This window comes from Platalea leucorodia (genome assembly GCF_965183815.1).
Source record: "Platalea leucorodia genome assembly, chromosome: 8".
NCBI lineage: Eukaryota > Metazoa > Chordata > Aves > Pelecaniformes > Threskiornithidae > Platalea > Platalea leucorodia.
The window spans coordinates 57485813-57513623 of record NC_138830.1 but is presented as its reverse complement, the minus strand read 5'-3'; the positions used below and the strand labels follow the sequence as shown (position 1 = coordinate 57513623).

General features: G+C 48.8%; 2 protein-coding genes across 8 annotated transcripts in view; one reads left to right on the top strand and one right to left on the bottom strand.

Moving 5' to 3' along the window:
• The window catches only part of AP1G1 (adaptor related protein complex 1 subunit gamma 1), a 54063-nt gene extending 36763 nt beyond the window's left edge, over nt 1-17300 (bottom strand). Inside the window, exons 1-3 of one of the 5 annotated variants that reach the window (XM_082319692.1) lie at nt 1657-1719; nt 595-913; nt 25-170 (exon numbers count right to left, since the gene is read on the bottom strand). The gene's annotated coding sequence lies outside the window, so the exon portion shown is untranslated. Of the gene's footprint in view, nt 1-24; nt 171-594; nt 914-1656; nt 1720-5806; nt 6153-16528; nt 16819-17139 lie in introns of those variants that run through there. The other 4 variants (XM_082319696.1, XM_082319694.1, XM_082319695.1 and 1 more) reach the window with 4 other exon arrangements.
• A 1242-nt stretch (nt 17301-18542) lies between these two features.
• Nucleotides 18543-25671, top strand: ATXN1L (ataxin 1 like). Of its 3 annotated transcripts, none has more exons than XR_014228955.1 (3): nt 18543-18632; nt 18948-24767; nt 24991-25077. XR_014228955.1 is itself a non-coding variant. In XM_082319435.1 (3 exons), the coding sequence occupies exons 2-3, from the start codon at nt 19058-19060 to the stop codon at nt 25153-25155; spliced, it is 1659 nt and encodes a 552-aa protein (XP_082175561.1). In that variant the 5' UTR covers nt 18543-18632; nt 18948-19057; the 3' UTR covers nt 25156-25671. The 3 variants fall into 3 exon arrangements, 2 of the variants coding, with proteins under 2 accessions (XP_082175561.1, XP_082175560.1); XM_082319435.1 differs by having other exon boundaries at nt 18948-20551; nt 24991-25671; XM_082319434.1 differs by having other exon boundaries at nt 18948-25101.
• The last annotated feature ends 2140 nt before the right edge of the window (nt 25672-27811 follow it).

Below are 27811 nucleotides of genomic sequence, written 5' to 3'. Positions count from 1 at the left end.
AACCTCAGTCCCTCGCACTCCTACCAGTTGGATGCCAGTGCCAGCAATAGATGCCCAGAGCCTGGAGAAGGATCACAGGTCAGCAGGAGAGCACCAGAAGAGCAGGACAAAGGAATTCCAGCCACTCCAGCCAGTAAGTCAGCTTCATCAGGAGCCCAACTTAAATGCCTCTATGCAAACGTACATAGCACGAGGAATAAACAAGAGGAGTTAGACGTGCACACACCCGCCGGCCCATGATCTTATTGGCATCACAGAGACATGGTGGGATTGCTCCTATGACTGGAGTGTTGGAATGGAAGGGTCCAGGCTCTTTAGGAAGGACAGGCAGGGGAGATGAGGAGGGGCTGTCGCCCTCCATGTCAACGACCAGCTGGAGTGCATGGAGCTCCGCCTGGGGATGGATGAGGAGCTGACCGAGAGCTTATGGGTCAGGCTTAAGGGCAGGGCAGGGACAGGTGACATTACAGTGAGGGTCTGCTACAGGCCACCTGACCAGGAAGACTGAGCAGATGATGCCCTCTATAGACAGATAAGAGCAGCCTCGCGTTCACAAGCCCTGGTCCTCATGGGAGACTTCAGCCACCCCGATACCTGTTGGAGGGACAACACAGCAGGGCATAAGCAATCCGAGAGGTTCCTGGAATGTGTTCATGAGAACCTCCTTCTCCAAGTGACAGAGGAGCCAATGAGGAGAGGTGCTGTGCTGGACCTTGTTCTCACCAACAAAGACGGGCTGGTGGGGAATGCGAAGCTCAAGGGCAGCCTTGGCTGCAGTGACCATGGAATTGTGGAGCTCAAGATCCTTAGGGCACCGAGGAGGGCGCACAGCAAGCTCACTGCCCTGGACTTCAGGAGAGCAGACTTTGGCCTCTTCAGGGATCTGCTTGGTAGAGTACCGTGGGATAAAATCCTGGAGGGAAGAGGGGCCCAAGAAAGATGGTTAATATTCAAGGATCACCTCCTCCAAGCTCAGAAGCAATGCATCCCAACAAAGAGGAAGCCAGGCAAAAACACCAGGAGGCCTCCATGGATGAACAAAGAGCTCCTGGACAAACTCAAACACAAAAAGGAAGCCTACAGAGGATGGAAGCAAGGACAGGCAGCCTGGGAGGGATACAGAGAAACTGTCTGAGCAGCCAAGGATCAGGTTAGGAAAATAAAGCCCTGATAGAATTACATCTGTCCAGGGACGTCAAGGGCAACAAGAAAAGCTTCTATAGGTACGCTGGTGATAAAAGGAAGACTAAGGAACCTGAAGGTACACAAGTCCATGGGACCTGATGAGATGCATCTGTGGGTCCCGAGGGAACCGGTGGATGAAGTTGTAAGCCACTATCCATTGTATTTGAGAAGTCTTGACAGTCAGGTGAAGTTCCCACTGACTGGAAAAGGGAAAACACAACCCCCATTTTTAAAAAGGGAAAAAAGGAAGACCCAGGGAACTACAGGCCAGTCAGTCTCACCTCTGTGCCCAGCAAGATCATGGAGCAGATCCTCCTGAAAACTATGCTAAGGCACATGGAGAACAGAGAGGTGACTGGTGACAGCCAACATGGCTTCACTAAGGGCAAATTGTGCCTGACAAACTTGGTGGCCTTCTATGACAGGGTTACAGTGTTGGAGGATAAGGGAAGAGCAACTGACATCACCTACCTGGACCTGTGCAAAGCATCTGACGCTGTCCCACACGACATCCTTGTCTCTAAATTGGAGAGACATGGATTTGACAGATGGACCACTTGGTAGATAAGGAATTGGCTGGATGGTTGCACTCAAGGAGTTGCGGTCAACGGCTTGACGTCCAAGTGGAGACCAGTGATGAGTGGTGTTCCTCAGGGGTCAGTACTGGGACCGGCACTGTTCAACATCTTTGTCAGTGACATGGACAGTGGGATTGAGTGCACCCTCAGCAAGTTTGCCGATAACACCAAGCTGTGTGGTGTGGTCAACACACTGGAGGGAAGGGATGCCATCCAGAGGGACCCTAACAGGCTGGAGAGGTGGGCCCGTGCAAACCTCATGAAGCTCAACAAGGCCAAGTACAAGGTCCTGCACACAGGTCAGGGCAATCCCAAATACAGGCTGGGCAGAGAATGGATTGAGAGCAGCCCTGAGAAGAAGGACTTGGGGGTGCTGGTTGATGAGAAGCTTGACATGACCCGACAATGTGCACTTGCAGCCCAGAAAGCCACCCGCATCCTGGGCTGCATCAAAAGAAGCGTGACCAGCAGGCTGAGGGAGGGGATTCTGCCCCTCTACTCTGCTGTCATGAGACCCCACCTGGAGCACTGCATCCAGCTCTGGGACCCCCAACATAAGAAGGACATGGACCTGTTGCAGCAGGTCCAGAGGAGGGCCACGAAGACGATCCGAGGGCTGGAGCACCTCTCCTGTGAGGAAAGGCTGAGAGAATTGGGGTTGTTCAGCCTGGAGAAGAGAAGGCTCCAGGCAGACCTTATAGCAGCCTTCCAGTACCCAAAGGGGGCCTACAAGAAAGCTGGAGAGGGACTTTTTACAAGGGCCTGTAGTGACAGGACAAGGGGTAATGGCTTTAAACTGAAAGAGGATGGATTGAGACTAGATATAAGGAAGAAACTCTTCACTGTGAGGGTGGTGAGGCACTGGCACAGGTTGCGCAGAGAAGCTGTGGATGTCCCATCCCTGGAAGTGTTCAAGGCCAGGTTGGACGGGGCTTTGAGCAACCTGGTCTGGTGGAAGGTGTCTCTGCCCATGGCAGGGGGGTTAGAACTAGATGATTTTTAAGGTCCCTTCCAACCCAAACCATTCTATGATTTGATGATCCTGTCACATTACTGTCTGGTGGCACTGGTACAAAAAGAGTGTGCAAGAAAAGTGTATTCTACATGAACTCCAAGTAGTTTCACTTCACCAGATGGAATACTGATGGAACCACCTGAACTAGAGAACAATTTAGTCTTTTGAGTATTCCTCAAGAGGAAAATGGCTCTTAAAACAAAAGCCAAACTTCAGAATTATGTTCAACAGTTGAACTTTTTAGTTCATGCTCACCAAAGCAAACTTTTGACTTTCTGCGAGATCAAATGAGGCAAGCATCTCTATCTTCTTTCATCCATGCTAAACTGCGACTATAACTAAGCCATTCTGATAACAGATAATGTCACACCAACTTGTAAAAAGTTGCCATGGCAGTCTGCTACAGATTTTGTCTGGGTCACCATCCTCCCAAAATGGAGTGTCATACGTTTTAAGCACCGCCATATCAGATGACGTGCATTCAGATGCTGCACTAACTGGCTTGCCTGACACCACAGAACTGACAGGCTGGGAAGCATACAGAGCTAGCAGGGGAAAAGCAGAGAGAGATGCATGTAAAATGAGTAAAGGTGGCCTCACAGGAAGACAGCTGAATGCAGCTCTATAGGTCTGGATTATAAATCTGGTCTCCTACAGCTTTCATACATAACACTAAGTTTCTTTGGTCAAACCATGTAGACCCCTCATATTCCAGTTCCCCATCTTCATACGTAGAAAGTCTGAATTTACAGAGATACAAAGCATCCAATTCTGAAAATGGAAGAGTAGCGATGTTCTTCGTGCATAAGGAAACTGTGCCCCCAAATATCAACACGTGTAGGATCAAGATTATTGGACACATTAATCCTCAGTCTTACCTTACCCCTCCATATGAATTTATAACACTTCCTCACATTACTGTGATATGAATAAATTAATGCTTACCATGCATTCAGATGCTGCACTAACAAGCATCACAGAAATGGTCAAGGGGAAGTAAGAAATCCGTCTCCAGAACAGTATTTGAACATGCAATAAATAAGGCCTTTGAATGTGGCAGTCATGTTCTTTTAATGCAGCTTGTAATGCTCCTACGCTGAAAAGATCTTCCTCACACAGCATCGTATCTACATGCGTATGGGGAGGCCTTTAGTTAGAGGAGTCTTTAAACCCTTACCACAGACCTCCGCTCTTCAGCTAACAGTACAAGTGACAGCGGTAGAGCTGTGATCTTTCAGCAGCAAGTTAAGGTTGTAGGATCATGGCAAACAGAACATGAAAACCCTGCAGAGCGTTAGGAGCAGTACATTGAGACACTCCTATTGTACAGTCTCTGGAGATTTCAGATGCTGAAGTGTAAGTCTCAAAGGAGCACGTACAAATCATTTTTGCAAACATTATTTGGCCAAATTGGAAGACTATTTACACCAGTGCAACAAAATACACATCCTCAGAATAAGAGGACAACTCCCCAGCACTCATACTGGAAGTCAGCCAGAAGCATGAATGTTTTAAAGCTTTTCAAAGAAAAGGTAGTTTAATTCTATTCATTTCCCGCTGCATCTCCCCTATCCACACATAATAAAATACTTTTCCTACCTTAAGAGAACAAAATACTTTTCTAAAATCCTGCAAAAAGCCTCTGATGTATAGCCTGCTTGGGAAATTTCAGGATGAGCAACTTAGAACTATTAAAAAAAAAAAAAGGAAAACAACTAAAAACATGGATTTAAATGGCTTGTAAAATTAAGGTAACTGGGCAAGAGTTAATTAGTGCAAGCTAGAGCTCCAATATAGCACATACTAGTTGTTTCCTAGCTGTTGTCTGATCGCGTTGCTTTACGCTGCGGTAATTTACTCCTAGTAAAAAGGGACAAACACAGATTAACTGTGTGCTATCACTGGAGACTTGTTAACTTGCTGCTAATTACACCCTACTACATATCCCAAAAACTTGTTTGCATAAGCCTATCCTTAGAGCCTGCCTTCAGAGCTGAAACTCTGAATAAAACTTAAGGCACGAGGCTTGTCTACCTAGGAAGTTATTCTGCAATAAGGTAGGATACAACCCCGTCCCAAATTCTATGAATCCTTGTAACAACATCTGCTTAAGTTCCTGTTTCTAGTCTGAATCTGTCATATTGGAAGTGGTCTCAATCTCCTATAAAAGATATTCTTAATTAATTCAAGTTGACCCCTCATTTCTATAGTAGTCTTCAACTTAACCTACTAATTTACATGAAGAACATGAACTGCCAGCCCTTCCCTGTCCTAAAAAGGCAGTCAAAGAAGGCAGAAAGGCGATCAGAAATGGCCATGCCAGGTCTGATCAAAGCTCCATCCTGTTCAGTGCCCTGTCTCTGACAACAGCAGATGCCTAGGGAAGAGCGCAAGAACAGGGCAAGCACGGAGCAATACTTCCTCAGAATTCTCTTGCAGTCTTCAACAATTTGTGGCCCAAGAACTTCCAAAGCCAGAAGTAAAAACCACTCTGGTTTTATGTGGAACCCAGGTAAACTTCCAGAACCAACAATACTCTGCAGGACACAACCTGAGTTCCCCAGCTTCACTGAGTGGCATATGGAGACCCAGCTACTTCTGTTCTGCATTTCCAACTGCTTGTTTCCGCTGGTGCTCCCAATTATTCTGTACGCTTCCACCGTTATCCCTCCCTCATCCTCCCCAGTCTGAAAAACGCAGCCTCACATCCAAGCCCTTCCCCGACTGATTACCTTTGTGGCCTTGCCTGCACATGCTACAGTTCTGCATCTTTTCTGAAGGGGGAGAGAAGAAGCAAAACGCTGCGTGCAGCATTTAAGAGGTAGATATGCCATCGATTTATTTGTATAAAATGCCTTCTATTTTGCTCCCTATTATTTCCTAATAATTAGTAACACTCAGTCTGGGGTTCTGACTGCTACAAAGTGCTCAGCTTGTGTTTTTCCATAACAATCTCATAAACCCAAAAATCTCTTTCCTGGGTGGCAACAGTCTGCTTAAAGTCCCTAACTTTTAAGCCTGGACTCACCTCCTACACACACGTATCACATGGTTCTAAACTGATCTTGATAAGCCATGCTCTTGTAGGAAAACTGGGAAGAAGTTAAAAAAATAAGAGCACTACTGCAGGAATATTCCTCTGCAGTCTATAGGCAATAATTTCACAATCACTAAGATGACCCGCGTGCAGGATCATGCTGGAAGAGGTGGTTCCCGTCCTTCCATTGTGCTGACACTGGCATTCCTGGGACAGCGCACCACATGAGGCAACCTGCATATCTGAAAATCAGCTTGCTGCTGTCCCCGAGAAGAGTCATCTTCAGACACATCAGTTTGGCTCCTGCAGACACAAAGGCGGCAGCGAGAACACACAGCTTTGGGAGATGGAGTGGGAAAGAGGTGAAGTGCTCCCCTCCAGCAGTAAACCACACTTATGCTATGGTTCTGTACCCTAGTTAAGTTGATCTAAAACTTTAATGTTCCTGAGAAGCTAGGCAGTGGCTATTATAAGTTAAAACCACGACCGACTTTTTTATTTTAAAGAAAGCATTCTTTGGAAGCTTTCTGAAACTCTAATAAAGACAGTCTGCAAACAAAGTGCAGTGTGGGAACAACCTGCTTTGATATCACAAGTCCTTTTGCTCCCACTCTGAAGGGTTTATAAACTGCTGAACGTTGGTATCTTCAGCCTGTGACCTGTATACTCGCGCTGCCTTCCTTGCCACAGGACCAAAACTTTCTGTAGGTATGCCCATAGAGGACTTCAGCATGTTAAGTTCGGCCCTGGACAACAGAAAGTAAAACGACAGACTGCCTAAACAGTTTTAGTCAACAGGGAAACAACATTGACCAAAGTTCCCATATATTCTAAGTGCAGCTTTTTATGAACGTTTATTTTGCATCCTTCACCACTGTTTAGGCAGGACTTCCTACCTCACTGAGAAGGCAGGTAAAATGAAAACAAACACTGAAGATCTAATATGATTTCACCCTAACATCATCCAGCCACTGAACAAAACAAATAGTCTATATTTACAAATGCCCTTGCATAAATAATCAGCAAGCCACGCTGTAAAGATTATTTTTCCTCCTGACACAACCACAGGGAAGCAAGCAGAAACCAGCATTTCAGAAAGCAAAGAATCAAAGAATAAAACTCATAATCAGATGACAGCCAAATTATGAGGCTACCTCCTGTTTTCGCCTGCGTAACACACTAACAGGCAGTTACTACAGGTACAGTCCAATCTGAACTACTTGCTAAGAGCAATTGTATCTCTCGTACCCTTCCTGTCCGATAAGGACAGGACAGCTCAGAACCGCTCTGACGGAGGACAACGTGAAGGGCAGAAGACAAAGCTATGATTTATTTTCCAACACTCAGAACTTCTGTCCTTGTGCTGCAACTCCATACTTGTTGGGTTTTTTAATCAATATTAAAATCATTCAGCTTTTTTTTAAAATATACCTTTGAATTCTCCCTATAAAAAAAAGCTTCACACCCATCCATATAAAACAGTGCCTCCCCCTCACAAATCACTTCACGTTGTTATTCCTTGGGGCTTGAGCTCCTTTCCTCTGCACACACTCTTCTAGCATTTCAGTGCACAGTAATTCCCATGCAACGTATCAGGTTGGCTTTTCTTCCCCTCCACAAGCAAGCGTTCTCTTACTACCAAGAAATTCTTACATCAGGTATTTGATTTCTGCCTTCAGCAACTTTAAGATTCTTTTGCATGCTAATACACTGGAAATCTCATCTCATTTTTAAGTTTTAGACATTTCAAGTAAGTGTAAGCAATAGATATTGCAGGTGTGAAGAAGCTTTGGACATGAGAACACTTAAATTCAGAAATATTCCAGAACAGATTAATATTTACCTATTATCAACTATTCCAAAGCCTATTATAATGCCGACAGACCTTTAACGTGACAGACCTTGGGTAATTCCTGCTGATTTTCTGCTAAGTTTGACTATTTGCATGACACAATATGCACACACCCAAACAATTAATAATATGGTGAGAGCTTTCGCACTAATGGCCTGCATGATCAAATATCTGTTGCCCTGTATTGATGCACTACCGGGCACGAAGAGGAAATTGCAGGGAACAACAGCAGCCGCCGTGCCAGGTAAGGCACAGAGCTGACCGAAGCCCGTGTGCTGTCTCGGGACGGGAAGCAGCGGGTGCATAGCGGAATTCACAGAGAAAGCGCATCTCCTCGGTACCTTCCCTGCAGCTTAGGGGACGTCCTGACCCGCAGACAGTATCTTTCTGCATAGCACCTCTCTACAGATCTATAGATTTATCTCATCGCTTTTTTAAAGCATCCAACCTTTTTCCCATTCATACCCACGGTAATAATTTGCACAGTTTAACTATAAATTCCATGAAAAGTTATCTTCTGCTCTAAACCTGCTGTCTCACCAAGTAAAGGATACTAAATGAGTTCATACACCGTGAGAAAGTAAGCATTCATCACCTATTAATTGATTTTATATCATCTATGATTTTACAGCCTTTAATCATACCTACCCCTCAGCCACCTCCCTTTCTAGGCAGTAAAGTCCTACTCTAATCTCTTCCTGTATGGAGCCATTGCACAATTCCTCCCTATCGCTCTCTACCTCTCAGAGTGCCACCTTTGGTTTGTTTGGTTTTTTTTTTTTTAAACAAAGAGTAGACCTACAAAAAGTATTCAAGCAATGGGCGCACCATGAGTTTACAAAGAAGTGTGTGTTTTGTTTTTTTTTTTTTTCTTTGCACTTAGAAAGTTAAAAATGTTTAAATCACTTTGCCTGTTCGGCTGCTGTTGAGCCGACATTTTTATAAAGATCCTACAGATAGCACTAGGACCTCTGGCTTAAGTGACAACTTATTTAGAGCCTTTCACTATATATTTATCTTTATAGTAATTTCTTTTCAGTGTAGGCATTGCTTTGCATTTATTGACAATGAATTCATTTTACCATCTTATTGCATACTTCCTTAGTATCACAAAATCCTTCCGTAGCTTTAGGATGAAACTGTCACCTCACTATTCACTCCTCTTCTCCAGACTGATTTATGAACACACTTAACGGCACAGTTTTGCAGAGTGCCTTTCAATAACCTCTTCCTATTACAAAAGCAGACAGATTTTTCTGTCATTGTCTGGTCACTATTGTTTCTTCCTTAGGCAGTTATTAATTCACAATAAGATCTCCCTTGAAAAGCTGTGCTTTTAAAAAAAAAAAGCTGTGCAATTAAAAAAAAAAAAACAAAAACCAACACAAGACCAAAAAACTTGTTAGAAGCTCTGTCAAGATTTCTGAAAATCCAACAATTTTATAATCCAGACCACCCTTACCCATATATTAAGAACTTGTGAAGAACCATGCAGTTCCTGGGTCCTCTCCTGGCACCCTTTTAAAAAACTGGCATCACACAAACTACACAAACACATCAGATCACCTACCCTTGTTGTAAATAAAGTGTTGATTAAGATAGTGACATTTCAGATTTACAAGTTGAACAATTTTGAGTTCCTTCAGAGATACTGGTGAACTTTACTTTCTATTGGCAATTTATTACTAATTTTACCTATTTGTTCCAAGAGTTCTTCTTGTGACATTTCAGTTTGAGAGTATTTCTCACAAATTTCAACATGAGAATCCCAGTAAGTTTTTCCATACAAAGTACTGATGTAAATAATGCAGATTTTTTTTTTTTTGCGCTATGAATTTGTTTTCTTTACACATTGCTTATCAGTCTGACTTCTAATGTATGTCTCTGCTATGTATCATATTCCTATACTGGGCAACAAAACAGAGTCCTATCCAGGCATGTGGCCTTCAAAAAAGCATCTCATCCATGCTGAGGTACTGAGAAAATGAATTATGAACCCCAATTGAGAAGAAGAATAAGGGCAGGAAAATAGATCAAGAATTTTGCTTAGGAACATAACATAAGAAAACTTCAAATAGTGAACAGTTCTTCCTTTTTACTGGATCTCTCAGACACTTTGTCACATTTTAAAGACATAGTCAGACATGGCTTCCACATAACCACCAGCAAATCAGTTCTCCTAGACCACCTCATCGTCTCAGTTCCCCCCTGTACAGCACAGATAATACTGATTCTGCAGGCATAGTAGCTTAAATGCCTCTGTTACTGCAGCATTATCCTAAGCAGCAGCAAGGTGAAACAAACATGGTCCATCTTGCTACAACCCACAGAATGGCTTCCTAGAGGCACCTGCAGAATACAGGCACCCAAAGAGCCACGTGGTGCTCACAAAAACTTTAATTGCAGCTCTTAGATCACTGACTACATCAGGCAACAAGCATCAAGATGGTATTGACATAAGGTCTACTGAGTAAATAACTACAAAACTGGGAGAAGCCAAGCCAGCAGGGACTGCTGGGGCACATACTACCAGTTAATTAAAAAATACAGAGCCGCATGTGCAGCTCAAACAGCTGAACGAAGGAGCTGGGGATACCTGAGCAGTCATTTTTCATGTCCTGCCTGTTAATCTCTCCCAGAGCTCTAAGGTGAGCAGCATATGCCCCCTGGTCATCAAGCAAAGGTCCATAGTTTGTAGGGGTCAGGAGAGCTAATCATCCTCAATCCAAGCCATCTGAGCAAACAAACCAGGTCTTGTGCAGGTATCGCAAGACTTGATCGAGTCATTCAGAATCTCAGTTTCACTCCCACCCCCCAAGAAATTCCTTTAGCTTTTTGAGGTCCATATATTTTCATACTCAACGGCGACCCAATAAATCATCCACACCGCTTCCTGGACAATCCCATGTTCATCTGGGTGACTCCTGTCCAGGGGCAGGCTGTAACTTAACTATTACGCCCACAATGCTATGACTTGAAGTAGCATGATTGCAGGCCAGAAGCATGCGTTTTGCAGACTTAGTAGAAAAGCAGGCAGAAGAGGTATAATAGAGGCACCGAGATTACATGGATACTTCTACAGGATGGAAAACATTAATTCACACAAGACAGCAACCACTTCACATGATATAGTTCAAATCAGTATGCACTTGCAGATGTACAGCTAAAGAAAACAAAACAAACCAAAACACACTACTAACCAAAAGAGAGAAGACCGCACTGGCTCCGCTTTTCTTGCTCCTTTCTAGAGGAAATACACATCAGAAGTGCCATGGCCTTCCCTCCCCTTAGTCAAATCAACTCTCAGCATTACTTGTATATCAATTTTCTAGGATTCTGATAGATCACAGAACAATAGGAAACAAACATTTTTCCACATACGCACTGCCAAGCAATCCGTGACTGGAGGCTAGACTCACTGAGCATGACAAGCTGTAACAGCAAGACAGGCACAAGGTCTCATGCCCCCCATGGATATAGAGCTGGCACTCTAGGAAGCTGCAGCATAATGAAAGGCACAAAGAATGGAAAAGAGCTTCAGCAAGCCCCAGATGATGATTTACTGACAAGTACTTATGATTTTCCTGATCATATAAGCAAAGTATGGACAACACGCAGCGTAACCATACCGTGGCTCTACTAAGGCAGTCAAAGAGTTACGGTATCAAAATCTTACTGGGACTCGATACACCACCATACAGACTGCACTAAAGGAGGGAATTAGGGCTATACATCAACAAACAGATTAATAATGAGAGTTAAAACAAAAAGAACACTAAAGAATCATAAAAGCAAAATATAAATAGGATTAAACAATGTAGAGCTCAGAAGAATTAAAACACTTAAGTGATTGTCTAATTTTGACTATATAACTTGTCTTGAAATGAAACAGAATCTTGAAATTCACATGGTGAACCACGTGAAAGATTAAGAAAAGTCAGCTTCAGGTGACAACTACAAAGCCATCAAATAGCAAACTGCCATGAAAAATTAAATTTTACCGACTTCTCTGTATTACAGAAATGCATTTCATTGCACAAGATGACTAACGCGGAGGACCTATCAAGATGACTAACCTAGAGGACCTATCATCTAGTAATAGCAGACCTGCAGTTTAACTTCAGCTGGCTAAAGGCAGCTTAGAACTTCCCTCAAAGCAGCAGGTCTTGTTCTTCAGGATTAGTTAACATTTTTCCCCAGTACAGGCATATGTTTTTATTCTTTGCACATTAACATAAATGACAAGGCAATTTTTCAAAGTAGCTACCTCTTTTCTCATTTTGTTTACAGCAGCAGTTTCCCTCTGCCATTTCTTTGCTAACTACGAGTTCTAGGAATCAGGGATGATCCCCGAGTACCTGAGAAGAGCCTACCAGTTAATATTTACAGTATCTGGCAGGACCGAATGCAGAATTCTTCACCTCATCAAGCCTGTTTCCCCCTTCTCATTTTGAAGGCCTTGCTCATTAGAGTAATTTACTATCAAGACCAAAGCTTCTGAGAGAGTTAGATACCTAATTCGGATTAGTTTCAATGGTATAGGGCGCTAGTGTCTAAGTTCCTTTACAAAAAGAATTCCAGCTTTCTTCCTAGTCTCTGGATTGCATGAAAGGTGTTACCTCAGTGATTGTCCTCCCTCTGCTATCCATGACTTCTTCCCCTGAACCAATAAAAAAGGCATTCTTTCTTTATGCAGCTTATTCCCAGTAAACTATCCAAAAATGAAAAAAATGAATCAAGAAAGCAAAAATCAAAATGTATTAAAAACATTTCATTTAAATTATGCTTCTAAATCACTATTTTCTCCACTTTTGTAGACTTTTACTAGTTAAGCTCGTCATGTTTCAAAGTTAAAGATTTCATTCAACACGCCGTTATGCCTAAAATATTTAAGTATAGAACCTTACTAAAGTTTCTCTTAGAATAAAATCATATTCAAATATGATTGTTCATCAAATAACCTTTTATATTTACAAGAAGCACCTAATATTATCAAAACCTACATGTAAAATGCTCATGTGCTTCAGCCAACCTATATTCCTCTATCAGGAATTGCAGTGTAAAGACAAAAGGACTTACTATCCTTAAACGTGTAACTGAGTCGAGATCCTTCCCTCTGGAAACTATTCAGAAATATTAGCTTATGTCTAAAAAAAAAAGTTAAACCCACTCCTTCAATATATTAATGAAATTAAAAAAAAAAAAAAAAGAAAAAGTTGCTTAACAACTTTTTTAGGGCAAATTATCAAATTACCAGACGTTTTAAAATTCCATTATTATTTAGCCTTAAATTCTGGAAACATTAAGACATGAAACCTGACAACGCTCATGGAATTATTCACAGAAAGGCTTTACTGTTTGGGGAAATTATCTGAATTTTCAATTCAGGTAAGATACATAGCCAGTTATAGCTTTTCCTGTAAACAGTATTTCTGAACTTGGTTTATCCTTGAAAGCAACCCAAGACTGAAGCAGCATACATTTTCAAACACATCTAAAATACACAACTTAAGCTGCTCCACCCCAACGCATGCATAAGTAATCACATTCCTCAAGCAAAAACAGTTTTTGGGAAGTTACATAATTAAAGCCTGACCCAACTCCCAACTGAAATCAGTAGCAGAACTCCCCTACGTGCTTCAGTATGACTGACTCAAGCCTCCTGTACACAAAAGCAGAAGACACGTCTGCACTACATGTAAGGAATAACTGCAATGGTTAGCTACAAAATACTGATGGCCTCAACTCCATACTACTATCAGTGGGCTTTACACTTCTATCAGATACTTAAAAAAAAAAAAAACAAACAGGTATATTGGCAGTAAAACCAGAAATATACACTGCAAATAGAGGTGAAGCTGTGCACAAAAGCAGAGATGTTGGTATACAGTCTAATATTATCAATATTTATACAGAAAACAGTAAACACCTAATCAAGGAGCACCATCATCATCAAGAAGGGCAAAGAAGGGCAAAGGCAACAGAAAAGGGTTGAGAGAAAAAGCAACCAACCATACAGCATTCCAAGTGGAAAAGTAATCTCTCTTGAGAAAAAGCTATTTAATACAACAAAGAACTAGAAAGTAGAAAGTAAGTGACATCAGAAAATCAAAAAGAAATTAAGGCAGCAGGGGGCTTCAAATATAGTACGATAATAAAAGGCATCAGTGTTACATTTTGCATTATGCAAAGACAACCTGGGGAAGGGGGGGAAAAAAAAAAAGAGGTCATGTTTTGGGGCATTTTTTCCCCTTACAAGACCTAAAAAATAAGTCTCAGAAGACATGATGGTCCCATTCCCAGTTATATTCAAAACCCAAGAAATGTAGCACAAGAGTACTCAAGAGGCAAGCCACCATGCTGTTCAGAAGCCGAGAGGAGGAGGAGAGACAGGACAGCGACAGAGGATGTTACGCTGCTGCTCTTAAGGGCCTTCGGTTTGAACAGATCCCAGGAGCCAGCCGGACTGAGCGCAGCCCTACCGCTCCTCTCTTCGCTTCCTGTGGCTGCAGCCCAACAACAGAATTTGGCGAGACCAGGTAAGCACTTTTCATCAGGTTCCCGTTCCTGCACAACAGTACATACACACCAAACCAAACGACTCCTGAACTGGCTTCAAAAGATTCAACCATTACAAATATTAACCTCAACACCTGCCAAAGAGGAAAATAAATATTTCCCTTTTCTTACAAGCTAACAAATGAAGCATTGGAAGAAGAGTTACCACATCTACTTAGCTGATCAGTGTGACAGATGAGATGAGAATTCCAGATCTCCTGGCTTCTGTTTCTATATTTCAATCACTGCTGACCTACATTACCTTTGTATTTCTCACCTGCTTCTAGTTTCCTAACTATTTTGATCCGTAAGGTAATCTGGTTATTTTACTTCCTGTTCACCTTCCTGTAGAGTTGAAATTTAAAAAAAAAAAAAAAAAAAAAAAAAAAAAAAAAAAAGCTACTACTTTGTGACAAAAACCCCACGCCTCTCTTTACCTTGGTTAATGCCAGATGAAAGACAAGACGCTGCATTTTTACATTCATTAATATAAACTTTGCAATATACCAGGTAACTTCAGCTGTGCCCTACGAAGCTCTGATCTTAGATTTTACCTATAGCATCTCTGCCAAACAGCAGATAAAGGCTACTTGTGATATTAGCAGATTCACTTGCACTCACGTTACTGTAACTCTGTTTTTCGAGTTACAGCCTCATGGTATATTACTTATTAACTCCAGAACTCTCATCCAATGAAGTAATACTGCTACCAAGGCAGACCAGACCCTTTTCCTCAGAGAACAGCTGAGTGCCACGCAGAAGAAATTAACACCACGTTCAGTCAGAAGAGCTTGCCTCATTATTAAAAAACACAAAGAAATCAAACAACCCGTCTGGTGAAGTTATATACATTGCCAACTTAAAAATAAAAACAAATATTCATACTGAAGAGGCACAAGAAGCTTTACTGAATGAGCGCCATCAACTTTAGAATGAGCTAAGATTTTTATGAGCCCTTACACTTTGAAAGGCGACTTTCCAAATCTGAACTGCATTAACCAGTGCCGTCTGTCTGCATGGCTCAGACCAATTCCGTTCCTTTGCTGCTGTTCACAGCCTTTTGACATTATTGCCTGACAAACTCACTGATCTCATTTTAGTTTACAACGATGCCAATGCAAAACTCTGTATGCAAAGGAGCTATAGGGAATCAGAACATTTTTGTATCCCTTACTCTCTCGCCAGGACATTGCAACGAAGGTGCTGCAGGACCCCCCATTCCTATCATACCACCTCTAGGAAAAAAGCCAGATCAGCAGTCACAGGAGCAAACAAACAAAAGAAAAGAAAAAGGAAGAGAACGCTTTTTTTGTCAAAAAAGGAGGAAACCTGAAAGTTCTCCTACACACTGGAGACAGAAAAGCTGGATCCCTTCACAAAACCATTACCCCAGACTTACTTGCCCCCTTCTCAGCTCACAGAGATTTAAATACCTTCCCCCCCTTCTCCTGCTGTGGAAGAATCGAGGGGTTCGGCATGAAAAAAACACAAAATCTCTTGCCTTTGTTGAGCTCTCAGGTACCCAGTAAAGTTTTCAAATCCCGTGCCAAATACTAGAGTGCACATGAGTAGGCAAAACAAAGAATCTGGCAATAGAACAGGACACGCAAATAAACAAAGGAAAAAATAACAAGTGTAGTTGGGGGGGGGGGGGGATGGACAGATGGACACAGGCATACAGAAAACAGCTGTGCACTATCACAAAGAAGCAGAACAGGAAAAAGAGAAAAAGAAAACAGCACAAAAATATCTGCCATTTTAAACGTTGGATGCTAGGGGTACTACACAGGGAAAAATATACATATATTTTACTTTGTAAAAGCCAGTATGGGTCACATACACCTTCTGGTCATGCACATGAAACGTCATCCTTCCAAAGGTGCTCCACTGGGATTCCATACCTTTCCATTAACAATTCAAGCATCAGAAACTAAAATATATCACTAAGCATTTCTAAGCATCATTTACAATGTAATAAAACACACAACTTTCTATCTGCAAACTTCAAAAAATTCTTACTATAAAAAAACCTCATGACTTGTCTTACTGCTTGGGAGAGAAGAGAGAGAACTCGACCAACTCCCTTGAAGAAGGGACTTGAAACTGGCTTTACAGGCTGATTCTCAAACAGCAGCCTGCCACTCACACAAACCCATCCTTGCAAACGCCTTTGGCCAGAAATGATAGATTTTTGTTTCCGTTAAAACCCACGCAACCGTGAGACCACACGCAAACACTCTAAGTACTAGCGAGACGCTGACTGCAACGCTCCGAGCAGCTGTGCGGCACAAGCAACAAAATACCAAAGGAAGGACGGAGGCGAACGTCCGAGCCACTTCGCGGAGCCGAGGGCCTCCAGCCCGGCCAGCGCCGCCACGCTCCGTCCTGACGGAACTTCTGCAGCTCTGCGCTTCCCACTTCGAAAAACGCTGTGCAGGCTCGCCCCGGTCCCAGTAACGGGGGCGAGGGGAGCGGAGAGAAACCTGCCAGCGACGCCCTTCCAGCGGGTAAAAGCCGAAGGACGCAGAACGCGCCCCCGGCGCGGCGGCAGGCAGCGGGGCAGAGTCCGAGCCGGGCCCGGACCGCCGGGCGGGGGCGGGGGGCGCAGGCCGCGGCCGGGGGCCGAGGGCGGCCGGCCGCCCGCGAGCAGTGGCGCCGGCCGAGGCCGCCGGAGGGCATCGGGCGGCCCCGCCGGCAGAAAGGCCCGCGGCGCTGCCCGGGGCCGCAGCCCGGCCGCGGGGCTCGGCGGCGGGCAGAGGCAGCGCCGGCACGCGGGGGCCCCGGGCGGCCGGGACCTCGCGGGCCGCGGCAGCGGAGACCCGGCCCGGCCGGCGGCGCAGGGAGGGGAGGCGGCGAGCGGCGAACGCCCGGCGCTGAGGCGGGCTGGGGCGGCGAGCGCCGCGGCCGCACTCACCGGGCCGGTCCCTGCAGCGGAGGAAGCGGCAGCGGCAGGAACCAGGCATTCAAAATGGCGGCGGCGGGGCCGCAGCACCCATACCGCAGGCGGAGGGATCCGCGAGCCGGCACGCTCCCCTCGGCCTCCCGGCCTCTGCCGGCCGCGGGTGGGGGGCGGGGGCGCGGCGGCGGCGGCCTCAGCGGGGAGAGCGGCGGGGCGGCGCGGCACCGGCGGCGGCGGGGCAGAAAAGGCCGCTCGCACTACTTTTCTTGGCGGAAGCACCCGCGATGCCGGGCCTGCGAGGAGAGGGGCGGCCGCTCCGTGGCAGTCAGTGATGACGTCACGGGCGGGGCGGTCCCCCGCGGCGAGCGCTGCCCCGCCGTGAGGCCGGGCGGGTCGCGCCGCCCGCAACCAGGGTTCCGGGGCCCGGTCCGCGGGGGCCGCCCGGGAGGAGGCCGGCGGTGCTGGGCGCAGGGAGCGCGCTCTCCCGCCGGCCCCTCGAGCTCCTCCTAAGCGCTCGCTGGCGACTCGCGGGCGCCACGCCGGCCCGGCGGCAGCAGCGCAGAGCCCAGCGCCCGGTGTCGGAGGCCGGTGGGGAGCGGCCGCGGGCGGGCACGGCCGCGCGCCCCGGGCTCGCTCTGCCTTCGCGGGGGCGCCAAACCGGCCCGAGGGGGCCTGGGCCCGGGCGCGGCTGAGCCTGCGGCCCGGGAAGGGGGAGCTCGGGGAGGGGACCCAGGCCCCCGCTCCCGGCACGGCTCCTCCCTGCGCTTCCCAGCGCCCTCTGTCACCGCAAAAACCGGGGAGCGCCGAGGAGCCGCGCGCCTGCGGGGAGCGGCCGGCGGCGCCCAGGCAAGCAGGAGGCTGCCCGGAGCGCGGCGGGCGAGGGGCACGGTGCGGCAGGAGGCTGTGCCGGGGCAGCGGGGCAGGGACCGGGCGGGCCGCCGTGCCCCCGCCCCCGGGAGAGCCCGCCTGGGCGCGCGAGACGGCGGGCGCCTCAGGACGCAGCCAGCGCGGCCTGGGGACCACCGGCACCGGGCGCCTCCCGCAGCCGCAGCGCGTCGCTCCGGCCGGGCCGAGGGCCGGGCGCGGGCCCGTCCTGCCCCGGCGCCCGCCTCCGCCGGCCGGCCCGCCGGCACGCCCCGCCCCCGGCCCCCCGCCGGCAGGGCCCCGTGCCCGGCCCCGTCCCGCAGGCCGCCCGGCGGCGGCGGCGGCGCTGAGGCCGGGCCCCGCCCGCTCGGCTCCGCCCGGCGCCCCGGGGGCGGCCCCGCGGGGCGGGCGGTGGGCGCGGCCGGTCGCCACGACAACGGGCGCTGCCGGCGCCCCGTGACGTCAGCGGCGGGCGCGGCGTCGTCACGCCCCCTGCCGACGGGTGAGGCACTTCCGCCGCGCGGGGCGGCGCGTCGCACGCGTCATTGCCGTGCGCCGCGGCGCGGGGAGGGGTCGGGCCGGAGGCGGCCGCGGGCGGCGCCGGGGCCGATGGGGGTCGCGGAGGAGGAGCCGGGCGATGGCGGGTGAGCCGCGGGCCGCGGTGGGCACCGGGCGGGCCCGCGGAGGCGGGGCGCGGCCGCGGCGCCCCGGGCTCGGCTCGGCGGGGCGGGGCGGGGCGCGGCCGGGGCCGGGGGTGGGGCCGGCGGCCGGGCTCGGGCGCCTCCGTCCCCGGGGCCGCGGCCCCGGACGAGCGCTCGGGGTCGCCGCCTCGCTCGCTCCCGGGCCCGCGGCTCGGGGCTCCCGCTGCCGCTGCGGCTCGGGGGCCCCCTCCGCTCCCGCGGCCCGTGGCGGCTCGGTGGCGGGGCCGGGACTGACGGCTCCCTCTGTTCCTGGCGCAGGTGAGGCGGCGGCCGGCAGCGGGGATCCGGGAGCCGGCGTGCGGCAGCCCCTGCGGGTGCCCCCATGAACGAGCGTCGCGGCCGGGGCTGCCGGGACACCACGGGCCGCCATGAGAGCGGGCCACGAGCGGAGCCAGGAGTGCCTTCCGCCAAAGAAGCGGGAGCTTCCCGCCGCCGCCGCCAGCACCGGCGCCGAGGCGGGACGGGCGGGGGGTGCCCAGGCCTCGGGCGAGGGCCCCGAGTGGGCCCGGACAGCTGGGCCGGCTCCCGCGGCCCTGCGCTATGGCCCCGGCGAGGCCACGGAAGCAGTGGCGGGGCTGACGGTGGACCAGTACGGGATGCTCTACAAAGTGGCAGTGCCACCCGCCACCTTCTCCCCCACGGGCCTGCACCCCGTGGTGAACGTGAGCCCCCTGCCCCCTGCCTTCAATGTGACCTCGCCAATAATCCAGCACCCAGGGGTGCCCTACCCTCCTATCCACTACGCGCAGATCCCTCCAACATCCCTGCAGTTCATCGGCTCGCATTACACGGTGCCCTATGCTGTCCCTCCTGGCTTCCTGCCTAGTCCTCTCCTGTCTCCTTCCGCCAACCTCACCGCCTCTCACGTCCCCCACTTTGTGCCATATGCCTCTCTCTTCACGGAAGAAGCCGCTCCTTCCCCCCAGACTACCTCTCCTACCCACACCTTCAACAAATCTGCTTCTGCAATCTCTCCTTCTGGCCAGATGCAGCACCATGCTGGGACCCAGCCGTTAGATATCACGCCAGGTAGAATTCCTGTTTATTATCAGATGTCCCGCCTCCCACCCGGCTATTCGGCGTATGAGACACATACAGCAGGTGGAAGCCCAGAGTCTCCTCAGCAAGACAGTCAGCTGAGTTCAGAGGTAGCTGCTGCCAATGGTGGACAGAGACATCTGGAGCATAATGTGGTGAGGAGGACCAGCGAGGCTGCGGACTCTGCCAGCGGTAAAGCTGAAGACTGTCTGCCAGGGGCTGCAGCGGGATGTGCGGTCGATGGACAGTTCCTTTCAGGTTACCAGACGTTGGGAACAGAGGTGTCTGTGCCAGCTCACAGAAGCACCCCAGACGCTGATCTGGAGGTTCAGAGGGTGGTGGGGGTGTTGGCATCTCAGGATTATCACATTCTGGCAGCCCAGAGGAAAGATGACCCGAGCCCTTTAAACCTTTGCCATAACATCCCTGATCAGCAGGGGGAGTCAAAGGACACGCTGAGGAACACAGTGGAGAGGGCTGCTGCTGAGAAAAGCCAGTCCAGGAGTCCGTACGTAATGTCCCCTGAAGAGCCGGTTAGACAAAGACAATTAACCAAAGGAATGGTGATAGCCAACGGCAAGCCAGTCCTGGCTCCCGTTGGATCTGAGCCCATCAGGTCTTCCGCTTCAGAAACCCTGGTGAGGCGGAGCCCAGACGCGCAGGCTCGAGGAGACGCGCTTGAAAAGGACTTGGCCCAGCTGCAGCCACCCAGCTCCTCACGCTTGCCCTCTCACTTCATGAAAGGAGCCATCATCCAGCTGGCTACAGGAGAGCTGAAGCGGGTAGAGGACCTGCAGACTCAAGACTTTGTTCGCAGTGCGGAGGTGAGCGGGGGCCTGAAGATCGACTCCAGCACCGTGGTGGATATTCAGGAAAGCCAGTGGCCAGGGCTTGTCACGCTGCATTTTGTGGTTGGGGAGCAACAAAGTAAAGTGAGCATTGACGTGCCCCCAGAGCATCCCTTCTTTGTGTATGGCCAGGGTTGGTCCTCCTGTAGCCCGGGGCAGACTGCTCAGCTCTTTGCTTTGCCCTGTCACAGGCTGCAAGTGGGCGATGTCTGCATATCAATCAGTTTACAGAGCATGAATGGCAACTCCGCTTCTCAGGCTAACTACCCTCTCACAGATCAGTTGATATCTACTAGGGAGAGATCTGAAAGAACAGCTCAGGGGTCCAGAGAACCGTCTGACAGAGCTGCTGAAAGGAAGAGCCACACAGACAGGGACAGCGCAGCCCAGAGCTCTCATGCAGAACCCTCTCAGCCTGAGACTGGCAGTCAGCACAGCTGGACAGCCCCAGGCTTCCAAAGATACAGCGTGCAGGCAGAGGAGCCTCGGTCCTCTCTGCTCCGTCCCTCTTTCATTCCCCAGGAGGTCAAGCTGTCTATCGAAGGGCGTTCTAATGCAGGGAAATGATCCCTTTGAGGCTGTGAGCTAGGGCATCCCCTGTAGGTGAGCCTCACCATCAGGTGGAGAAATTGCACAGACTTTGCGACAGGTTCACCAGCAAGGCTGCTTTCTGCCCTGCAGGACTGGATTTGTTCCAGTTCAGTGGCTGACCAGTTCCTCTTGGGGAATCGGGAGGGCTCCAGTGCCTCAGGGAGCAGCAACGGGCTAGCTGGGGTAGAGAACAGGGATGTGCTCATGAGCTTGCGATGAGACCATTCCAGAGGTTGGAGGCGGGGGCTTTCTCACACCTCCCTGAATAACTGATTCCCTGCAGGGCAGGGTCTGAGCATTCAGGATAGGTGGGGAGGTGAGGAGGGCAGACATGGCTTAAGGTAGCAGATAAAATTGCTGAAGATTTTATTCCTCCTTTCTCATGATGGGGAGAGATGGGTCCCCACTGGAGTTTAGGGGGCTCTACTCCCAGTATCCCTTTTCTTCACACATGCACTTTAAAAGGACCGTTCACCGATGGAGCTCTTGAGGGCAGGACGGAGATGCTTCTCTGGTGGTTCTGTTTAATGTCTCTTCCACCAAATCCAACTGCTCTTTCTTCTTGCAAAGAATGTACAGATTTGAATGAATCACAGAAATTCAAGAGGAAGGACCAAAAGGATGGGTTTGGGTGTAGGTGAATAGGGAACTTGAGCACTTGGGATGGGACATGAGTTGGGACGGGAGACGCCAGTTTCCTGCTATAAAAGACATTTAACTATTTGCCACCAAATTAAATCTTTCTTCCCATGTTAATAACTTTAAAAAAAAATCTCTTGGGCTTATAGTTTTTGCAGAGGCTTAGCCTATGGATGAATGGGGTTGGGGTTTTTTGTCTGGTTGCATTTTGGTTGTTTTTTTGGTTTTTTTTTGTTTTTGTTTTTGTTTTTTTTTTAAGCTGGAGTAAAATATATTCAGCATTCTCTAGGGAAGGATGGAAACACATCCTTTTTCTGTGAGAAGACCGAGACTATTTTGTAATTAAATCAGAAGAAAACTTTCCAGATGGCTAATTCTTCCCTGCAGACAGTTTCCTGAATAAGCTCTAGACAAGGGACGAGTGTTTGTGCATGTGCAGGCAAGGTACAAAGTTTCTGCTAAGTACAGTTCTCTGATTAATGTAGGGACTCTAAAAATATCACAGCATCATAGGGCATTTTGGGGTGGTTTTGTGTTAGTTTTTCTGATGCTTCACTTTGGAGTTCCTCTGTAGAACAACATGGCAAAATCAAGAGTAGTCTTTTTCACGGTGACGTTTAATACAAATTATATTAATACCTCGTTATGGTAATAACACTCCATTCAAGTGAAGGCTCCTGTAGTTACACTAATTTGCCCTCTCTGATGGTGTGTTATGACACCAGCTCTAACTGCTTAGCTAGAATAAAAAATCGTCACTATTATGTTGAGGATAAGAGTCTTCACTGACTTAACTTGGATTAAGTATTCCTTGTATTAAGGTGCCCATCTCTGTGCTAGGACCAGGCTTTTGAGAGGATTTCTTTTCAGTGTGCAGGTCCCCGCTAGAGTCCTGATGCGGCTCCTGATGTTCAGCATACCATTTTCTGTCTCCCTTCTCTCACCTTCCTGAAGTTCTCCGTCAGGCACGCCTGACTGCTAGGGCACTGCTTCTCTCTTTCCCTGAATGGCTTCTGTGTCGGCACCTTTCCTCGGCATAGCCGTCCTTTGGTCACTTGCAGCGGTGGTGTCTCAGGGCTGTTCTGCACGCTCTCCAGGAATGTGTCCTGTAATTGGTTGGCTTCAGAGCGGTGCTCTGCCTGGGAATTAGGCAAATTGGAGTCTCCAGAATGTCCCTTCCATCCAGGCCATCGGTCCTGTTTTCCTAGCACGTTGCTAGCCGTTTCTGTTGCCTTTGAAATGCCTGCACCAGGAGGACAGTTTCTTTTCAGGCCTTAGGCGAGATATGCGCTACTCATGCCTTCAGTGTTTGTGCCTCACGGGGGTTTCTCCATAATGAGGATGCTGCCTGTATCCCATGTAGCTTCCCCCAAATGACACACTGCTTCCGATCTCATCAGCTGCATTTGAAATGTATGAAGTCATGGTGATGCTGTCATGTGAAGATTCTGCCTCCTTGGATGCAGCAGCTGTGGGAACAGATGCTGTTTTCATGGCACCATTTGTCAGTAAAACGTACTGTCTGGGCCCCGGTGCCTGCCCTCATCGCCTTGTGTGTTTCACAGTTGCTGTTCGTTGGACTCTCCTACGCAAAGACCTCGATTAATGTTGGGTAGTACTTAATGCTCAGGATATCCAGGGTGTCTGTGGCCAAAGGCAGAAGGCAGAGGAGCCCGGGTTCTCTTGCCTGTTCTTTGCATGGTGCATGCAGAAAAATTCAGAGCTGTGGCAGGCAGCTAAGAAAGGGATCTTGCATACGTATGGCGTGTGAATGTAGATGGGCTGGTTGCACGCATAGAGGGGATGTCTGAGCAGCTGAAGGGTGCGGAGCCCCTCGTGCATCTTTGAGCACAGAAGTCTCCGTCTTTTAGAGAGAGGGTTTGGAGAGCCTGCCTTATCTCATGCGTGTTACTGTAACTACTACTCCTAGATCTCAGCCGCACTGAACAGTGGTCCGAAAGGGCAGACACTGACGTATGAGGCAAGATGCTGTGTGGCTAAAATAGCTTTGTACTGTAGGCAGCTGAAGGGCTGTGAAGGTGCTCGCCCTGGTGTTTACCTGGCTGCTGGCCTGGACTTTGGCTAGCTGCGCATCTGTTGAGCGCAGCTCTCAGCTCTGCGGAACAGGCCAGGGTGAATTTGACCTCGGTGCTTCTATCCGGACTCCCTGTCAGTCCCACTGTTGTGCGTGTTTCAGCTGCCAGCTCTTCTATGGAAGCAACGGTTTGGGGCACATCTCATGGCGGGGCATTGAGGTGGAGAAGCTGGGCATCTGGCTGCTTGCCCCGAAGGCGGTGGGCAGGAGGGGCCACTGGCGGCCCTCTGGCCCAGCTTAGCAGTACTCGTAATCACTGGAATCTGTCCTTACTGGGTTGGGCTGCGTTGCTCAGCACCTGTGGTGGTGGCTGTGTTGAGCGTTGAGGCTCTCCTGAAACAGGGAGTGTGTGAGACAGGCTCTGCTGTAAGCAGAAAGGCTATGAATGAGCCCATGGAGGAGGCCCTTATTTCTTAGGTTTACAGGGAAAGGAGGAGATAAAGCCAGGAAGACGTTGTGGAATGAGATGGTTATTCGGGCTTTTCTGCTGGCAGAGATGTGACAGGCTTCTCAGAGAAATATACTGTTTTCCTGCTGCTATTGTGAAGGGGAGGAGGGCTGTGGTCTGTCCTCCCCGGAGGAGGAGGCCTCCTGGCCTTGGTCTTATCCAGCTCGTGCTCTGTGGCAAGAGTCTGTAGGATGCAATAACGGGTGTCTGCAGCCGTCTGTCCCATCCCGTGAAACATTCCTTGGGTCAGCTGCCCAGCAGAGGCCAGGCCTGTCTCTAGGCTATGCGTACACTGTTGCTCCAGGAACGTGAGACTTGCTCCAAGCGACGAGCGCTCATCACTACCAGACTATGCAGAGGAAGCTCTGTCTGGAAAGAAGGAAAGCTGCAGAGGCCCCTCTGCCTCCCCTTTCCGGCAGGTGCGCAAGTATAATGCACTTTTCACATTAAGTGTCCCCGCCCCCCCGTCCCCGCCCCACACTTGAAGTCACTTTCTCCCGTAGAGAACTAACAATCCTTGTCACTCAGAAAATATTGTGAAAGGAAACTACAGCAGCTTGAGTAGCCCAAATGCTAGTTCCTGCCCACAGCAGCACACGTGCCTTTCCCTAGTGTCACTCACAACTGCTCTTTGTCTTTCAGGCTGTCCTAGGGCCTGACACTTTGCAGAAGCTGCTAAGATGGCTACGAATGCACATTCTGTACAGTTTGGCCCAGGGTGTGTTCCGTATATGGCTTAAAATGCTGATGGTCAAGGCCCTTCCACGGTCTTCACATCTGTCCACGGAGGACAGGACTTGCCCCTAACGTCCTTCTAGGCTGCTGCCACCCCACCCCGCAAACGCACCCCTGCACATTATAGTCGTTTTCCGCTTTCGTGGCACCTTAGCGCCAGGGGAGGGTCTGCCCATGCAAAGCAGAGAACCAGGCGTGTGGCACGGGGGGAACGGCTGGGCTGCCCTGAGGCAAGGAGGTCTTTGTAGATAAGTGCTGATCCCTCGACTATAATCCCAGTTATGTAATGGCTGTATTAACATGTAACCGACCGCATTGTATCTAAAGCCTTAGAACTAGTCAGGTGCTCCCCTCCGACCTTGTTCCTGCCCCTTTCCTCCTACCTGATCTTTAACAAAGCATTAATAATTCTAAGGATAATCTCTATTTTGTTGTGCTTTTTTTGTAACTGTTTTAAATAAATCAATTTGTACTGTATATTTGTACTTTTGGTGAGATCCTTTTTCCTGTTTTACCATTTTAAGTCTGTACTTGGCTACACACAGATTGTATTTTTATTGTTAATGCTCTTATGAATATTGCATTTAACTTGTTGACTCTGTAAACACAGTATATATCTATATATATATATCTATATATAAACCAATAGCTTTTCCTTTGGTGTTTGAGAATTTTTGCTCGTCTGTAGCATCAGTGATCGTTAGGATGTGGCTTCTCTGGTCTTACACAGAGCGATCTGGAGACTTGTGACAAGGGCAAGGTAAGGGCTGTCTGACAGATGGACTATAAGCCATAATTCCGTGTTCAAATACTTTTGCTTTTATGTGGTCTCTTTCTTGAATCCCTTGCAATAACGATCGGGTGCCGGTGACGCTGCAGGGAAAGTTTCCGCTACAGTTTGCAGAGTGAAGCTACCTCTCTGCTGGCACAAGGTAGAGCAATAGCAAATATTGCGAGGAGCAAACTCTGTCGGTTTCAGTACGAAAATGGACAGAGGTAAGAATGGAAGCGAGAGATCAGTTCAGAGAACAAAGGAGGATACGGACAAGGTAACATGGAACTGAACAGACCCTTTCCAGATCTGGTGCCTTTTCCCAAAGCGAGAGAGGCAAGGATGGCTCCGGGATGTCAGTTCTGTGTGATGAACGATATGTTAAAACAGCTTCTGTAAGGTGAGGAAGCAAGAGGTTACAGGGGCACGTGGAGGAAATTGTAGTATTGAAAAGATTAAATGCTTTTCGTAGCAAGCGTCCACAAGACTGACCGTAAGGTTAGTTCATGATCATGAAAAAAATGCAACATTATGCACTTTGAAGGCAACTATTGTCAGCATTAACTAGGGCTTTAAGGGACTTCAATCAAAAGTTTTTCAAACTGAAAAAAGAGGGAAAAATCAGGTTTCTAAGTAGTCTGGCCAAAAGGTTTTGCTTGTTTTAACTTTACTCTTCTGATCTCAAGTAGGAGTCTTGTGGTCACCATTTCTGACTTAATGCAGAGAAATGGCAATCGGAGAGACGACAGTAGCTGCCACCGTGTAACTGTACTGCAGACCTTAACTGGGAGTGCTGCGAAAGCAGTAGGGCTCTTCAGGCTACGACACACAGATGCGTGGCACACCAGGGTTTGGTGGGCCGACGTTTGGAAACCACAAAGCTACAGCATGCATTTTTAGATGCTAGTTCTTAAAGAAACAAAATAATGGAGCGTGTACCACCACCATGAGTCCTTCTGGGCTAATGTTTTACCTTTTCCAGTTTAAACATGCCTAGATTTAATTTCCATAGTTGCATAGTTTCATAATGATTTCTATTAGCAATGGGAACCTTTTCATGCAGGTACAGACTACAATCACATTTCACCTTGGCTACCTCTTGAATAAACTAAAGAAGGCTTAAATTCCCTACCCTCTGGCAGGATTTTCCAGACTCAGTTATTGTGGCTGTCCATGGCTCCTCCCCAGCTCACCCCTTGTCCACATTTCTCTCATTGGCTTTGCTGCTGAGCGTGGAAGCAAAAGGAATTTTCTTTTCCGTCTACGTGGTTCTGTTTACTAACGGTCCCCCCTCGCCCCACGGTGTTACCTGCAGTGACCACTGAAAGTCCCTGTTGGTCACAGAGGAATTTACTACGAGAATAACTTGAGTGTGATCTGTGGTCCCAGATGAGCAGTGTTGCGTTTGGCTGTATTATAATGGTTGAATGAGCTGAGCTTACTATGAAGTCACAGAATGGTTGAGGTGGGAAGGGACCTCCGGAGGTCGCTGGTCCAACCCCTCCCTGCTCAAGCAGGGCCACCTACAGCCAGCTGCCCAGGACCACGGCCAGATGGCTTCTGAATACCTCCAAGGGGGGGGACTCCACAACCTCCCTGGGCAACCTCTGCCAGTGCTCCGTCACCCGCACAGGAAAAAAGTGTTTCCCGATGTTCAGAGGGAACCCGCTGTGTCTCCGTTTGTGCCCATCGCCTCTGGTCCTCTCCCTGGGCACCCCTGAAAACAGCCTGGCTCCATCTTCTTTGCACCCTCCCCTCAGGTATTTATACACATGGATGAGATCCCCCTGAGCCTTCCCTTCTCCAGGCTGAACAGTCCCAGCTCTCCCAGCCTTTCCTCATAGGGGAGACGCTCCAGTCCCTTCACTACCTTAGTGGCCCTTTGCTAGCCACTCTCCAGTATGTCTGTGCCTCTGCTGTACTGGGGAGCCCAGAACTGGACACTACTCCAGCTGT

Coding starts and splice junctions, on each gene's coding strand:
- ATXN1L (XM_082319434.1), top strand. CDS start 19,058: ATGAGAGCGGGCCACGAGCGGAGCCAGGAGTGCCTTCCGCCAAAGAAG.